At 34.6% G+C, this 17253-nt stretch overlaps 2 protein-coding genes across 2 annotated transcripts; both read left to right on the top strand.

The window, feature by feature from the left end:
• Positions 1-1548: 1548 nt before the first annotated feature.
• LOC122035209 (probable E3 ubiquitin-protein ligase RHG1A) lies at positions 1549-5491 on the top strand. Its single transcript, XM_042594622.1, has 6 exons — positions 1549-1700; positions 2681-3755; positions 4003-4050; positions 4203-4298; positions 4732-4890; positions 5198-5491. The coding sequence occupies exons 2-6, from the start codon at positions 2745-2747 to the stop codon at positions 5330-5332; spliced, it is 1449 nt and encodes a 482-aa protein (XP_042450556.1). The 5' UTR covers positions 1549-1700; positions 2681-2744; the 3' UTR covers positions 5333-5491.
• Positions 5492-7567: 2076 nt separating this feature from the next.
• Positions 7568-10418, top strand: LOC122035371. Its single transcript, XM_042594780.1, has 2 exons — positions 7568-7660; positions 9293-10418. Exon 2 carries the CDS (start codon positions 9321-9323, stop codon positions 10188-10190), a length of 870 nt encoding a protein of 289 aa, XP_042450714.1. The 5' UTR covers positions 7568-7660; positions 9293-9320; the 3' UTR covers positions 10191-10418.
• Positions 10419-17253: the final 6835 nt, after the last annotated feature.

Raw genomic sequence — 17253 nt, 5'->3', positions numbered from 1 at the left:
ATTAGATCTCTTTAAAATAAAATAAAGTAAAGGTGTGAGTTGATGGTTTTTAATTGAAGTAATGTGGATTAATTTTGCGTGATGGGTAATTAATTGCATGCCTTAAATGTGCAATAATATATTAATATCATTCCCTTATTGAATAAGTTTACGCTTTAATCATTTGATGAGGACCAGCTTATATCTAAGTAATAATGTCGCCTCCTATTATACTACAGTAGAAGAATATCACATTATACTACGATTTAATTTCTAGTTATAGTATATTTATAGAATTTATTTCTCTAAATAGAATATGTAATTATGGGATATTAGACTTTTGGACCGTCTATCGCAATAGTTTTCTAATTTACCCTAGCTATTAGTGAGAAACTTTCTTAGGACCGAAGTAGTCGTCTAGATTCGATATTACTTGATTCATCATTTCCTCCCTCGGGACTATGATATAACGGAAAGACATCAAATTATTATCTATGCATCCGTGATTTGATCCTCAATTACAGTGAATTTTTAGGAATTTTTCTTCTAAATGTGATGTGCAATCACTGGACTTTTGAACAATCTATCATAAGCACTTCTTAATCAATAAAAATTTTAGAAGATCTATACTGTCATTCCAAGATTAATGTTATCTGATTTATCGTAATAATATCATCTCTTACACGCCCAAGAGTATAATTGAATTGGTATGTTAAATTTATACTAATGGACAAGATTTGAGTTGAGACAAATAATCCTTCCATATAGAAAGCCGTTGATTACTGGATTTATTTCCTTTTACTCATATTTTTTTTATCGATTTTATTGGTTTAAGTGGAACATTTAACGCCAATTTAAAAATAAAAATATCGTCGTCTCTTGGATTAAAAATAAATTAAAGTATCTTCATTATAAAGCATCAACATCTAGGTAAATATTTTGAAAATCAAATTCTGAATTTAAATAAATTGTAATCTAAATTTACTTGATTGATGTAAGGTTAACAAAATCAGGAAAAAAAATCATCGCTCAGAAAAAAAAAAATAATACCAAGCTCTCATGGATGAGAAGGGATCCTCTGTTTTCGGGACAGAAGATCTCATCTTGAAAAAATGAGATAGAGGATCCTATCTCCCACGGTTAAGATATAATGAGAATTTCTAGAGTTTTATGATTTACTTATCAGTTGGACCATGTTTGACGTTAATTTGACTCCACAGATTATTCGAGTTGGTATGTGGTGAGATGTTTATCACATGAAATTGTGGGATCGAAATTCAAGGTAATCAGGACGTAAATCCCCAGTGACAGAAAAAAGAACATCGAATCGGGGCAATGGACACCGTTGGAGCTGAGCCCTCGGGGCAGTGGGCATAATTCCTGAAACAATAAGTGGAGTCGTTTTTAAAAATAAAAATAATTTGGACTAAATTGAAAGTTTCCAAATGAACTTGGTCCGATAGAGAATGTTGGTCCGGTTCGTCTTCGTTACCGGTCCACGGGACCGCCTTTATCCAACGACGAATACGCCCGCCGTCCGATGCGACTATTGCGGCCCCAGGGCTCGATCCGACGGCGGATATCTGGAAAGCCGAGGCGTCCATTTCTCTGACCACCACCGCCACCACCTTCGACTTCTCTTCCCCGCCGTCTCTCAAAACTATATGTGGAGCGACCGCACCACCATCGTCTCTCCTCCAAACTTCAAGAAGCGAAACTAGGTCAGCTTCTCTCCTTCCCTCTCTCCGCCTCTTCTTTCGATCGCACGATCGAAAGAGGGTCGAGTCATCGTTCCAAAGCTTCCACCTTTCGGCGTTTTCTCGTCTGAAATTTGTGGGTTTTGTTGTTTCTCCTTTCTATTTTCATAAATAAACTGGGATTCCGATGAATCTCTTTTCTTATATACTTTTACGATTTTCTCCAACTCACTTGAATTTGGATTGGAGCATCCCTGATACAACTGTTTCCTTTTATTTCATTTCTGTTGTGATTCTTACCTTTACAGATGCTGTCTCATCTCTTGATCGATTTCTATTTGCCATGTTTTTACTTGCATAGCAGTAATTTTTGGTAATCTATGTTCATCGAGGAAGAAATTTTACCACCGTCTTGATTTATTACTTTCAGATATTAGAACTATTGAAATCAATTCTTATCCTTTTTCATGAAGTTGCATTTTTTTTTTTTTTTTGAGGATTTGAGTACAATTTGTAAGAATATGACAAAAGTCGATGCTATAATTTTCTTGATGTTGCTTTTATGTTTGATTTCTTTAACTTCTAGAACTTTTTATATATGCAGTTTCAATTACATTTAATATTTGGATTTCTGCTTTATTATGAATGGTAGTATGATACAGGAAATGGTAGATAACTGATTGATCCTTCATGTGAATCAGATTATTTGCTTTCTAAAGTAAATTTCGAACCACAAAACACATGCCTTGCTTCTCTAAGAGATGCATCAGTTGAATACTTTTGAAACGAGTCTCTCTATCTAAAGTTCTGACAAAAAACAAGAATAACCTATGCCAATGATCTATGGTTTCATATGTCCTCTAAGTGCCTTACTTTGTGCCTCAAGTTCCTCTTTTTCTTTTAGTTTCAATTTCTTTTTCTCCATTGTTATTTAGTATTTCTATGTTTGTTTGAATTAGAACTTGGAAACACAGGCCGACTAAAATCGTTTGTGTGTTTTGTAGGTTATTCTCTTTAAAGAACTCAAATTTGCTTTCCAATCTTTCACGATCGGGTTATTCATGCCACATGATGGAGGATTCTAGGGGTAGAAAGACTGCTTGTGGGATAATCATTAGCAAAGGTGGATGCAGCATTACTTATAGAGAACAGAAGTGCCATGATAGAAGCATCCGCTATTGTAGCCGGTTAGGATGCTGTGCTAGTCTCCATTCGAAGAAGCATGTAGCAGAACAAGAAAAAAAATCCCTTCGCTCTAGCTCATTCAAATCATTGTCTTCGATTGGTTTTAAAGAACCTAGATTGGAGCAAAGATCTAATGAAAATGTTGCAGAAAGTAGTAGATCTTTGGATGCAAAATGTTTAGATTCCAACAGAAGATTAGGGAAGAAAGAAAAATCACCCTGTCTCGTTTTAAAACCATTAGTTGAATCTGCTAAGATTCGTCGGTGTTCAGAAAATGCAACTGTAGGAGTGGGATCCTGCAGTATGAAATTGAGCTCCAGATCAATTAAGGAAGTATCTAGACATCCCAGATATAGACTTGGAGAAAATTCAAGCAAATCTAGAGGCATCCCCATGAGCCCTTCACAAACTTTACCGGACATGTCATCCAGGTCCGAGGAGCATGGCATGAATAATCTTGGACAAGCAGATGCATCTGACCTTCTCATGTCAAATCTCGACTCTGCTGCTTCTGCTATTGGCAGAATCGAAAATGTTTCAAGGAGATTCATTAGAAGTGGTGGGTCCAGAGGCAAAAGCATTACCTCATCCTCTAAGGGAGCAAATTCAGGTTCATCAAGCACGGGTTCTTCAAGTCTGAGTGTAACTCTTCAAGAAAATTTAACTTCTCATCAAAATTCAAGAGGATCCAGAAATAAGTCTACCAGTATGAGTGTTGCTTCAGTTAGAACAAGGCATGCACCTAGTCCTAGTATTAGAACAAGACCCTTAGGGCTAGTAGATCAGTCTGGGCCTATGCTAACAGATCCTGTAAGCGAATTACGAACTGGTCAAAGATCATCAAGATCATTAAGAGATGGCTATCCACGCTTAAACACTGAAAGTATTGCTGAGGTACTGGTTATTCATTATAATCTTAGCCTATATGACTTAATTACCTTAGGGTGGGTGGATAAATATAAATCACATTGAAAAGAGGAAAACAAACCTTTAGACTGCCAGCAGATTTTTTATTTATTTGAACTAAGATATGTCCAAAATTAGTGTTTCTTTAGTTCTTTTGTGTCCATTTCTTGTTGTCTGAATGCCAAAGTGAAGATCCATATTTTTGAAAATCCATATTTTGTTTGATGGAATACAGGTGCTATTGGAACTTGAGAGTGAACAAGATGAAGGTTTGACATATGAGGTTGTTTTTCTTAATTGTTTCTCCTTAAATAGTTTAATGTTAATAACTATTTCCACTTCATAAAGCCAAAGAAGCATGAGACATCAAATGGGACATTTTGGAGAACTTGTGCGAATAAAAAACAAAACTGACTCCATTTATTATTGTTGCAGCAATTATCATTCCTTGGAAATCATTTGTTTTTGGATAGCCTGATCCATGACCAATACAGAGACATGAGGATGGACATCGATAACATGACATATGAGGTTTGTTCCGCCTCCGAGTTACAGAAGATGTTTGCTTTACTTCTTTGTGAATAAAAAATTTAAGATAATGCTGATTTGATGATTTATGGATAATGAAGAGTAGGTAGGGGGTTGGCAAAGTCGTATCAGAAAATGTTATTCGTATGGTTTGTTGTATCTGCATTTGTTTTCTGTCACTATATTAGTCGAAATGTATGAGTTGCATAGTGAAGTATGATAGTCTGGTTCATCAACATTTCATTTTTTAACATCTCATCTACAATGAGTATGACGGTTTATTGGCACGGGATTAGTGGAAGTTAAACATATCATATGGTTTGACACACCTACTATTCTTTCTCCTCAACAACGAAAAAAATTAGGGCTGTTATCGGCTGGATGTTTGTTAGGATTCACAAATTAGCATTTTTCAGTAACTTTTATCTCTTTACAGGAGCTATTAGCACTGGGAGAGAAAATAGGTACGGTAAGCACAGCCCTCACAGAGGAAGCTTTATCGAAATGCTTGAAGAGAAGCAAATATGTGCCTATTTCTTCGATACCCGGATTGTCTTCTCTCAGTGAAGGCAATGTCAAATGCACTATCTGCCAGGTAAAACCCTGTTGATTAAAATTTGCAAAGAATTTCTGTTATTTTTTTCGAGGAAAACAGAAGGCCGAGGCCAAGATTCAAAACCTTGGCAACAATTCCTAAGGTCTTTACAATCTCGGTAAAAAGCACCGTTTAGACCTTTGTACCGGCATAGTCTGACTTTGAGTTTTGAGTCTCTAGGATGAAGGTGTTTCCAATAATATCTTTTGAATCTTCATGTTTTGTAATAGTTTCTTCGGTGTGAGTTGACATGCTAAACGAACGCTTGCAAGTTTGAAACATTTTCACGCGTTTCCTCTTTTTTCAGGAAGAATGGATGGTTGACGACGAGTTGGGTACATTGAGGTGCGAGCATTTCTACCATGTTCAATGTATCGACCAATGGCTTCGGTTGAAAAACTGGTGTCCCATCTGCAAAGCCTCAGTTTCTCCTACCTCATGAACACAAAACCGCTTGTAGTTTACTTCCCCATAGAAGAAGCAGACTTCAAGTTTCCATTGCTCATTGAAAATTCTCAACATCTTGTAGATAACGAACATTCTTGTCGATTTTTTTCTCTCTCTCTTTTAAACATAGATATTCTCAATAATTCAATAGATACATTTGATTCTTCTTGTCGAATCTAGTGGTGAACAGATTTGGAACTTCTGTATTTGATTTTTCCTTGGAGCAAAGTTCGTAGGATTGTAATCCGATTTGTGATCAGGATCGGTATCAGATTTTTCCTTGGAGCAAAGTTCGTAGGATCGTAATCCGATTTGTGTTCAGGATCAGTAGAATCGGATTAGTTACGATAGGGGCAGAGCTAGGATCTTAATTCAATGTAGGCAATTAAGGTGCAAATAAATCAAATATATTTGCGAGCTGATTTATATTCGAAATTATTAAAACTAGGGTGCAAATAAATCGAATATATTTGTGAGCTGATTTATATTCGAAATTATTAAATTCGAGTTGAACTTGATATTTGATAATTTTTTTAAGTCGAATTCAAACCTATAATATTTTGTTAGATTATTTAACGAGTCTATTGCGAGCTGGACTCGAATCACATTCTAATTTTTTTAATACAATTTTAATTAAAATATACTCAAATTAAGGTTGAATAATTCGAACTGAACTCAAATTTTATCCTGAATTGAACTCAAATTTTATTCCGAACCGAGCTCGAATCAAAATTATTTATATTTTCAAGCTTCAAATAAAATTCAAATATCATGTATATTTTTGGATGTGATTGTACCTATCTATAACTCTTACCTTGGTAATTCATTGTATACTTTTTTTTTTTCACTAATGATTATCTATTTTCTCTAATGAGCTCGTTTAATGATAATATTTATTCTTTATTTATTTTTTCATTGTATGCCTAGATTGGCTCCGCTCGTAGTCAATATTGGGTCATTATCGGATTGGTAGAATCAGATCTTTAGGGTCTGAGGCCTCTGGCTAAAAAGGGCCCACATCTTGTGCCGATTTAAAGGCCAATAAAATAGTTTTAATAAAAAAAATCAAAATCATTAGAATTGTATTAACTTTACGGATTCTATAGGATTCTATAGATCATGTTTTTAAGGTTGTAAATAAATCAGGCGTTCGTGAACAAGCTTGGTGTTCGGCTTGGTAAGAGTTTATTTATGTTCGTTCAATATACATAAGATTAATTAAACAAACAAGTTTGAACAGCTCGTTAAGTGAAACAAACAAGCTTGAACACATACGTGCTCAGCTCGTTAATGTTTATGAACAATGTTCGTGAACAACGTTCATGAATAATATTCACTAACCATATTTATTAATAAAACTCTTATCAATATGTTAAATAAATAATAAAATAAACAAATAAATTTGAAATATCAAGTTCAATGACCAATCAAACAATTAAAAGTTTTAAACAACCAAACATGCTTGAATTGAGAATTTGATAACATCTAAACGAACCAAGCTCAAATCAAGTTCAAGCCAATCTTGAATTGAGAACTTGATAACATCTAAACGAACCAAGTTCAAATCAAGATTCAAACAAGCTCAAGCTCATAAAAAATAAAGCAAGTCAAATTTGAACAATCATTTCAAAAATTTAGTTCATTTTAAACTCAGCTCGACTTGAATACCTTATCAAATAAATTTAAACATCTCAAAACTCGGTTCAGCTTGACTTGTTTACTGCTCTACTTGTTTCAAAATAATACTAGATCAATTTGGCACTTTTGGATTAGTTAGATCACGATTTTACTAACTATGACTTGACTTGAATAATGCATCAAACCTCCTACTTTGTCAAGATTGGAAAGAAAATGCTCAGCTCATGGCTGGACTCACGGCCAATGTCCGACTTGCAGCGATCGACAACTTTGCGGATAGCAAGGAACTCGCGAGCAGATGGCAAGCTCATGGCCGGCGGCAAGCTCGTATAAGGTCATTCAAGGATTGTTGAGATTGAATGAGTTGGGAAGAATGATAATGTCTTTCTACTCGTAAGTGGATGGATCGATAACTCTCATCTCATGTAATCTATCACTTCCATCTCCCTTAGTAAACATGTTCACCTGACCTGTTTAGTATTTCACCTGATTGGGCCAAGCCCAAATTCCTATGGATCAGTTTAGTATTTCACTAGTTGGGCCAAGCCCAAATTCGCGTCGCGCACTACTTAAGACCTCACCAGCTCGCCGCCTTCGCTATCTCGCTCAAATCCTCTCCGTTCTCTTCGTCCTGCGCGAAGCAGCTTAGGGTTTGAGGGATCGCTCCGCTCTTTTACGGATTGCGGTTAGCCTCTTTTTCCTTGTTCTATTTGATCTCTTTGTTCTTCGTTTTCCTTGTCCGATGATCTCGTTCCGTCTCCTCACTATGAACTCGTCATGATTCATTAGAGGCGATTAGAATGAATCATTTATGTTTGGCTTGTTTACTTCCATTGAGATTTAAGGAGCCAAGTGTTTTACATTCTTTTTGTTTGGTGTATCAGACTGATGCTGCTAGTTAGGCTGTTAACATGCATTGCTTCACAAGACTAATTTTTGAGTAAAGATACTTTTTGCCCGTTTAGGGTGATTATTTCAGGAGTCATTGATTTCTCGTTCGTCTGGGCGCTTTGACCTTGTTTCTTAATTAATAATCCGCCATTGAGGTTTAAGGAGCAACGTGTTTTTACATTTCCTTTTTTTTTTTTTTTGGTTTATCAGACTGATGCTGCTAATTAGGCTGTTAACATGAATTGCTTCACAAGACTATTTTTGAAAAGATACTTTTTTTGGCTAGTTTAGGGTTATTATTTTCAGCATTGCCTTTTTCTACTTATCTTTCTGTGACTTGATGCTTCTTGTATGAATCATTGATTTCTAGTGGCACTTTTCGTTGTTTCTTAACTAATAATCTGCCATTGAGGTTTGAGTGTTTTACATTATTTTTTGTTTTGTTGTTAACCTTATTTCTTAACTAATAATATGATATTGAGGTATCTTAACTAATAATCTGCTAATTGGCTGTTAACATGAATTGCTTCGTGAGACTAATTTTTGAGAAAAAATACCTTTTTTTGCCCGTTTAGGGTGATTTTTTCAGGAGTTGAGATCAGTCATGTTTGGCTCGCTTACTTTCATCATGGTTCTTCCTACTTCATCTTTATGCAACTTGATTCTTCTCATAGGAATCCTTGATTTTTCGTTTGTCTGGGCACTTTTACCTTGTTCCTTAACTAAATATCTGCTATTGAGATTTAAGGAGTAAATTGTTTTTACATTTCTTTTTGTTTGGTTTATCAGACAGATGCTGCTAATTAGGCTGTTAAAATTGAATTGCTTCACAAGACTAATTTTTGTGAAAAGATGCCCTTTTTTTTTTTGGCAGTTTAGGGTGACTATTTCAGGAGTTGAGATCATTCATGTTTGGCTTGTTTACTTTCGGCATGGCCCTTCGTACTTCTTTATGCAACTTATTCTTCTTGTAGGAATCGTTGGGGTCTTGTTCGGCTGTGCTGCCAGGGGGGTTTAAGGAGCAAAGTGTTTTTACATTTCTTTTGTTTGGTTTATCATACTGATGCTTCTAATTAGGTTGTTAACATGAATTACTCCACAAGACTAATTTTTTGAGAAAAGATACCTTTTTGGCAGACAATGGTCAATTCTATCAAACACCTTGCCTTGTTAGACTAACAGAAGGAAACTAAAGGAGAATCATCTGTTACACTATAAAAGTAGAATTTACATAGATAAAGAAGTTATGTTTCATGGGGACTAGTTGTTGATCAATCCAAATGCTGACTGAGAAGAACATATCTTGTCACTAGAGCCTGAATCTACTGTGGGAATAGTGTTTAGATTTAATATATATGCATATTTATTCTTGAATCACAAAATTATAATCAATCTTTTTAACTATATTTATCTGTTATCCTGCCAGGATCAGCTTCTTCACATATAGGAAAGTTATGGTTTCTGAAATCTCCACATCTCTGTCCTTAGACGGCGGCCACTTTGACACTGAGTTTGAGAATATTGTCTGCCCTATCTGTTTGGACACTCCACACAATGCAGTGCTTCTTAAGTGTAGTTCGTATGATAAAGGGTGCAGGGCATTCATGTGTGACACAGATACCTCTCTCTCAAACTGTCTCGGCCGGTATAAGCATGCAAATGGTGTCTCCACCACCACAATGGTTAATTCAATTACATCAGAGGCATCACCACAAAACTTTCAAGTAATTCCTTTGAATTTCGATGGCCTCACTTGCCCATTCTGCCGAGGAGATGTTACAGGATTTAGTGTGGTTGTTAACGCTCGGGCATACCTCAACATGAAGAAAAGATGCTGCGAAGAGAAGCATTGTGGGTATGCTAGCAACTATTTGGAACTACAACAACATGCTAAACGAGAACACCCGAATTCTCGACCATCTGAAGTTGACCCAGAAAGACAACGAGATTGGGAGAGTTTTCAACGGTCCTTGGAAACTACAGATATCATGAGCGCTATCCGTTCGGAAGTGTACAGAATGCTTTTTGGCAACTGTATCATGGATTATGAGGATGAAAGTGATGATGAATTTGATGATTTTTCAGGGGATGAGTGCAATTGGCAGACCTCTTCTTATCATATATCTGACGGCTTCATGTCCCCTAGGCACCAACCACAATCAAGAAACGAGAGGAGAATTCATCCTAGATCAAGCTCTGATGTTCATATAGACGATCAACCTCTATCGTCTAGTCATACGCCAGAAGATTTTAATAGAAATGCCGAGATTGGTGAAACAAATAATGAAGCATCATATAGAGGAAACCACAGTCGCCGCAGGTAGCGTATAATTAGCGTCTCGTGTGTATTTTCTGGATGATATTTACTTGTTTCCAAATTGGTCGCCATGCCTAGTAGTCTTATACTTCCTGAAAATAAGCATAAATAGCATAAAGTATATTTTCCAGTTAACATATCAGTCTAGTTTCTTATACTCATCTACATGTCGAATATCTCCCTTTTCTTCATAAAATGTTTGTTTGCGATATGCTATTTTTAGACAATTCTGTAAGATCTGCATATTAGATTGCTTGTTAAAGCATTCTCCTCGAGGGGGCACTGCATATCGAGTATGCAATATTGTCGGTGGCCTTCGCATTTGCTTGTTAGAACAGTAATCTTAAGGTTACTAGTGTCGTCCATTCATGCGGCGATAGGACTCAACGAAAGGAAGCGACATTTGAGAAATCAATCCGATGAATTGGCACCGGAATCATCTCTACTGAATGATGGCACATACATTTAGTTGTTATTTGTGATAATTGCCTACATTCTATTCAGTCTTCTTCCTTGCGGTTACCCGAGGCGCAGATCCTAATTCGAGGATCCCTAACTTGGCATTCGATACCCAAGGTCCATGCGTTCGGAGTCATTCTCACACGCGATACCTTGGGCTGTTGATTCCTCCATTTGCTTTGTTGTGCCAAAGAAATTGTCTATTTCTACACATAAGCCTCTACTGTGATATCCTTCTTATGGGATGATCATGATACTTCTAATAGATCGAAATCATTGATCAACAGAGGAACAATATTTGGTTGAGGATTTCATTTTACCCCTCATAGTTTGTCTTTTTACAAGACTTTAGCAAAAGATCAGCTCATTCTTCCGTTTTCGTAGTTGAAGATTAGTTTGTTACGTGTAATTTGTTTCAATAAATAATTCGGCAATTAGAGGTTTTTAATTTTAAAATATTTTAATTACTGAGAATATATCATGCTCATTAAAAATAAAAAAGGCTAAAAAATGAATGGGGAAATCGATCTTTAAATAATTAATTTATTGAGAATATGTCATGTTCATATCATACTTTAAAAATTTATTTATTTTTTAATTAGTAAGTAACGGCAAATTAATTCTTTTTTACTTAACGGCTATAAAGTCTGAATATGATTATAATATTCTTATTTTTTCTTAGAATTTACTTGTAAAATACTTTTGATACAGATGGAAGAGTATTTCATAATATGATATGTATTTTTTTCTATCTATATGCGTATTTTTGACAAATTATATTCATGTTTTTAATAAAAAAAATAATGATGCCATATTCTATTTTATAAAAAAAAATATTGAATAACATTGAAAAGAGCCAAATGCTATTCATTAGCTTGACATTGTGATTGCCTTGGAATCAGGATAAATATTTAAAATTAAATATGTTTAAATCATATATATATATATATATATATATATATATATATATAAAATCTTATGACTAAGAGGTTAGTTGAAACTTAAAACATTTATTTATTATATTAAAATCATGATTAATGTGAATAGAGGTGAAGTTGGGTGATATGTATTTGATGTATACTGATTAATGTGTTAACAATTCGATGTTTATGTAAAAATCAATTAGTTGCTAGCATAATATGATAGTTGTATATAAACGATATGCAATCGGTAAACTTGTTATATATTGTTATAGTTAAGAATGACTTGTTAGCCAAAGTTAAGGTTGTTTTTATCTATGGTGGATATCAACTCACTTGGGAAAACTTACCATCCCAAATTTAAAATAAAAGTATTTAAATTTGATAAATAAGCGGACTTTTATTACATGTAAATTATTTACATAAATAAAATTATGTCTCTCATACATTTTCATTTTTATATTTTTAGGTTAATCATTTAATTATGACTTCTATTAATCTACGTTCAATTTTGGACTCGAACAAACTGATTGGGTCAAACTTCTTGGACTGGTTTCAAAGTTTGAGAATTGTTCTCAAAGCTGAGAAGTTAACTTATGTCCTTGATAAACCTCTTTCCACAAGTCTTGATACCGATGCAATTGTGGACCAATTGCTGGTGCATCAGATATGTAAGGATGATTCTATACTTACAAGTTGTGTCATGCTAGTCGTCATGACTCTGAAATATAAAAGCAGCATGGGCATTTGGATGCTTATAATATTGGCTATCATCTTCGTGAGCTATTTGATGAGTAAGGTAGATCCGAAAAGTTTGAGGTTTCTAAGATTTTGTTTTGCTCAAAGATGTAGGAGGGTTCGTCTGCAGTACAATTTGTACTAAAGATAAATGACTATATAGAGCATTTAGCATCACTTGATTTCGTGATGCATCATGAGTTAAGTGTTGACTTAATTATACATAGTTTGCCGAAAAGTAATTCACAATTTGTGATAAATTATCAGATGAACAATTTGAAATTGATCATCCCCGAGATGATTAATATCCTCAAGACTGTGTAATCTTTTGTTAAAGGTGAACAGAAAACTGTGATGTTAATAAACTCCTCCAAGAAAGGTTCAAGAGGAAGCCAAAACATCAGGCTAAGAGAAAGAATAAAAAGGCTAAGACAGTAGAACCAACACAAAAGGGCTCATGCCATCATTGTAGCAAGATGAGACACTGGCGAAGATATTGCAAGATTTATCTTGAGTCCAAAAATAACGTATCGATGTCCCATCTTCTTCAGGTATTTTCATTATTAATTGTCATGCTATTTTCTCAAACACTTGGACATTGAATACTGGGTGTAACTCATATATATATATATAATGACATACAGAGACTAAGGAATAGCAGAAGACTCGTCAAGGGAGAATCAAGTCTGCTAGTTGGGAATGGAGCAAAGGTTGCTACAGTCGTCATTGGAACATACTTATTAAAACTTCCTAGTGGACTTGTCTTAGAGCTGAATAATTGTTATTTTGTTCCTGTATTAATAAATAACATTGTTTCTATTTCTTGTTTAAATAGACAATGTTTACATTTAACTTTTAGTAACAATTGTTGTTATATAACTTTAAATGATGTTCTTTATGGCACTAGAACTTTATGCAATAACATCTACGCGTTGGCTATATCAGGTGACATATTCAATATTGAAATGAGCAATGAACGCACTCGAATAGATAATCAATTAATTTCTTACTCGTGGCATTGCCACCTTGGCTATATAAACAAGAAATGCATGTTCGAATTGTAAAAAATTATAGTTCTTGAATCATTTGAATTAGATACATTTAATACATGTGATTCATGTTTAAAAGGTAAGATGACAAAGTTACATTTTTTTGGGAATGGTGAATGGGTTGATAAGTTACTTGAGCTCATATATACGAATATGTGGGACCAATGTCAACTTATGCACTAGGAGGTTATAACTACTTCATTACTTTCATTGATGATCACTCTCTTTATAGATATGTGTATATAATGAAACACAAGTCTAAAACCTTTGAAAAGTTTAAAGAATTCAAAAGTAAATTATAGAAATAACTTGGTAAAAATATTAAGATACTTTGATCCAATCGAGGTGATGAGTATTTAAGCCAAGAGTTTCAAGATTATATAAGGGACAATGGTATATTTTTTTAATGGACTTCGTCTTATACGCCACAACATAATAGTGTATCTAAAAGGCATAACCAAACCTCGTTATACATGGTTAAGTCAATGATGGATCGTGCAAATCTTCCCAAAGCCTTTTGGATTATGCACTCATGATGCTATTTACTTGCTAAAAAGAGTCCCAACGAAAACAATCTCAACTACTTCATATGAGGTATAGACTAGTAAGAAAACCCTTCATATCTTATTTGAAAATATAGGGATGTCTTGTTTATGTGAAGAGGACTGTATCAGACAAGTTGGATGCTAAGTCTGATAAATATTTATTTATTGGATACCCTAAGGAAACTAAGGGTTGCCAATTTTATCATCCCTTGGAACAAAAGGTATTTATTTCAAGGCATGCTACATTTCTAGAGAAAGAGTTTCTCTTACAGAAAACATATGGGAGTATAATTGAACTTGATGAAGTTCAAGAGACTCCAATAGACACTAATGAGATGCCTAATCAAGAACCGCAACCGATTATGACACAATATTTTCATAGATCAGAAAGAACACGTAATATTCTTGAGAGATATGGATCTCTTGTAAGAGAATTGAATGATGTGTTACTCATTGAGGATGAGGAACCTATTGATTAGGAAGAAGCTTTGAATAGTTCTGAGAAGGACAAGTGACTTACAACCATGAATTCAGAAATAAATTCCATGTAGAAAAACTAAGTTTGAAATTTGGAGGAGTCACCTGAAGGCATTACGCCTATAGGGTGCAAGTGAGTTTTCAAGAAGAAAACTGACATAGATGACAATGTAATTACCTATAAGGTAAGGTTGGTGCCTAAAGACTATCGTCAAAGGTAAGACATTGACTATAATGAAACTTTCTCACCTTTAGCCATACTTAAATCTATCCGGATACTCCTGTCATATTATCTCATCATGATTATGAAATATAACAAATGTATGTGAAAACAACTTTCCTTAACACCCTGTTTGAAAATAACTTAAGTCATGGAATTGAATTGAATTCCATTATGAATTGAATTCCATCGGAATTGAATTCAATTCTCATGTTTGGAATGAAATGCAACTTAAGTTATGGAATTCTTATGTTTTACCATTTTATCCTTCTATATTTATTTACAAAGAAGAGAGAATGAGGGCACAATGAACATAATATGGAGAATTGAATTCTCTATCTAAATCACACATAAAGAGGTGTGATTTACTTTTGCTTTGTTTGATGGAATTGGAATTGAATTCCATATCAATTCTTAGCTAAAAAATCATTCCAAAGCATGGAATTCAATTCAATTCTAAAAGGAATTGAATTCCATATCATTCTAAACAGGCTGTAATGGAAACTTGCTCGAGGCGTGTATATGATCCAACCTGAAGGTTTCACATCGTTAACAAGAATAAAGTATACAAACTTCAACGGTCAATTTATGGACTAAAGCAAGCATCCAGGAATTGGAATATTCATTTTGATGAGGAGATCAAATAATTTGATTTCTCACATAATCTAGATGAACCTTGGGTGTATCAAAAGGTTAGTGGAAATGAAGTCGTATTCTTAATATTATATGTTGATAACACATTACTTATAGGAAACGATGTGCCAGTTCTACAGTCAATGAAAGTTTGATTGTCCACGATATTTTTCATGAAAGACATGGGAGGAGCAACTTACATTCTAGGGATGAAGATCTATAAAGAATGATCGAAAAAGTTGCTTGATTTTTCATAGTCAACATATATAGACAGAGTGCTAAAATGGTTTAGCATGTCTGAATCTAAGAAAGGTTTCATACCTATGAGGCATGAAATTCATCTTTCAAAGTCTTTGTGTCCACGCACAAAAGATGAGAGGATTGACATGGATAAAATACCTTATTCATCCGCAATAGGATCTATCACGTATGTTATGTTATGTACAAGGCCTGATGTATCGTATGCCCTGAGTGTTACAAGCAGATACCAGTCAGATATGGGAATGCATCATTGTGTTAAGACCCTCGGAGGTCGGCTAGAGGGGGGGTGGTGAATAGCTCTTGCACAAATTGAGCAAAAACAATCTTTCTCGGATTTATAACTTAAAGTAAAACACTTGCATAAACAAAATAAGAAATAAACTGAAAAGAAAGAGACATAGCAAATTACTTGGTTACAACTGGGGATGTTATTAATCTAAGGCGAAAAAATGTACTAAAAAAAATCTCTTCTGGGCGAAAAAGCCTCTTACAACATTCAAGGCTCACAAAGCAAAGCTAAACTCTAACAAACTCAAGCACAAGTGTTGTTCTTTTGTATTTCATGTTGTTCTGAGCTTCTGGGAACAGGGCTATTTATATAGCCATGTTCGGGGGCACTTGGAAGCGTTCTAGGTGCCTGAAATGAGATAAAACCTTATTCTTGACGCAACGGTCAAAGACCATGTTGAAAGTGATAAAACTTGGATTCCGAGCGCGCGGAAGGGTTCCGGGCGCCCGGACTGCTCCGGGCGCCCGGAATGGTTCCGGGTGCCTCGAAGGGGAAAGTCAACATTTTGTTGACTTTCTCTCCGGGCCTCCAACTTCGGCTCCACTTGGTTCGGTCCGGGTCTTCCGCTCCGGCTCCGCTCGCTTAGGTGATTTCGGCCATCCGGAATATGGCTTACTCGAACCCAACTTCCTACCTTCTCCTCGAGCAAGCTTCTGCTCCGGCTTCTCGTCCGCCCGCATACTCTTCCGCAGCACCTCGTCCCTTAGACACACCGATCCCATCGGCTTTCTCCCGTACCGTTCTTCTCGCTAACTGCGTCTTTTGCTCGATATCCTGTGCTTCTAAGTTCTGCACACTTAAATACAGGATTAAACACAACATAACCTAACTTAACTTGTTTAATTACATCAAAACTATTTTGGGGTACCAACAATCTCTCTTTTTTTGATGTGAGTAATCCAAGTTAAGTTATGGTAAACTAACATAAAGTAAAAACGATAAATTTACAGTTAAAGTGCAAAAATTGAAAAATGTTTAATCTACCTCCCCCTAGACTTAATCTTCCCTTCTTCCCCTTTGATCGCATAAAAAATGGAGTATAAAAAAAAATCTAAAGATAACTTTTTCAAAAAATAGGAAAGTTTTTAGTTAAAAGAAAATGATTTTCTACATTTTGAAAAACTTACAAAGTTTTTGAAAATTTTGAAAAATAATTTTAATAACACTTAAAAAATTGTAATAATTTTAGAAAAAAAATTCTAAGTAAAAAAAATATTTTTGATATCACAAAAAAATATAAATAATTTCTTAAGTTTGCAAAAATTAATTTTGTAAAAATAATTTTGGTAAAGTAAAGCTGATACTTCAAAAAAAAACTTTAAGTCTTTTAAAAAAAATCTAAGTTAAAAACATCGAAATTTTTTTGAGTAACTATTTAAAGTATTATTTAATTACAATTAAATATTTTATCAGTTAGTTAATTAAATATTTTTTTATTAATTGACTTCCAGATTATGGCGAGGCATTAGGTCTTTTTGG

Source organism: Zingiber officinale, chromosome 11B (genome assembly GCF_018446385.1).
Source record: "Zingiber officinale cultivar Zhangliang chromosome 11B, Zo_v1.1, whole genome shotgun sequence".
In the NCBI taxonomy this organism is placed as follows: Eukaryota; Viridiplantae; Streptophyta; class Magnoliopsida; order Zingiberales; family Zingiberaceae; genus Zingiber; species Zingiber officinale.
The sequence above is the reverse complement of the archived record's forward strand: the minus strand, read 5'-3'. Positions and strand labels throughout refer to the sequence as shown.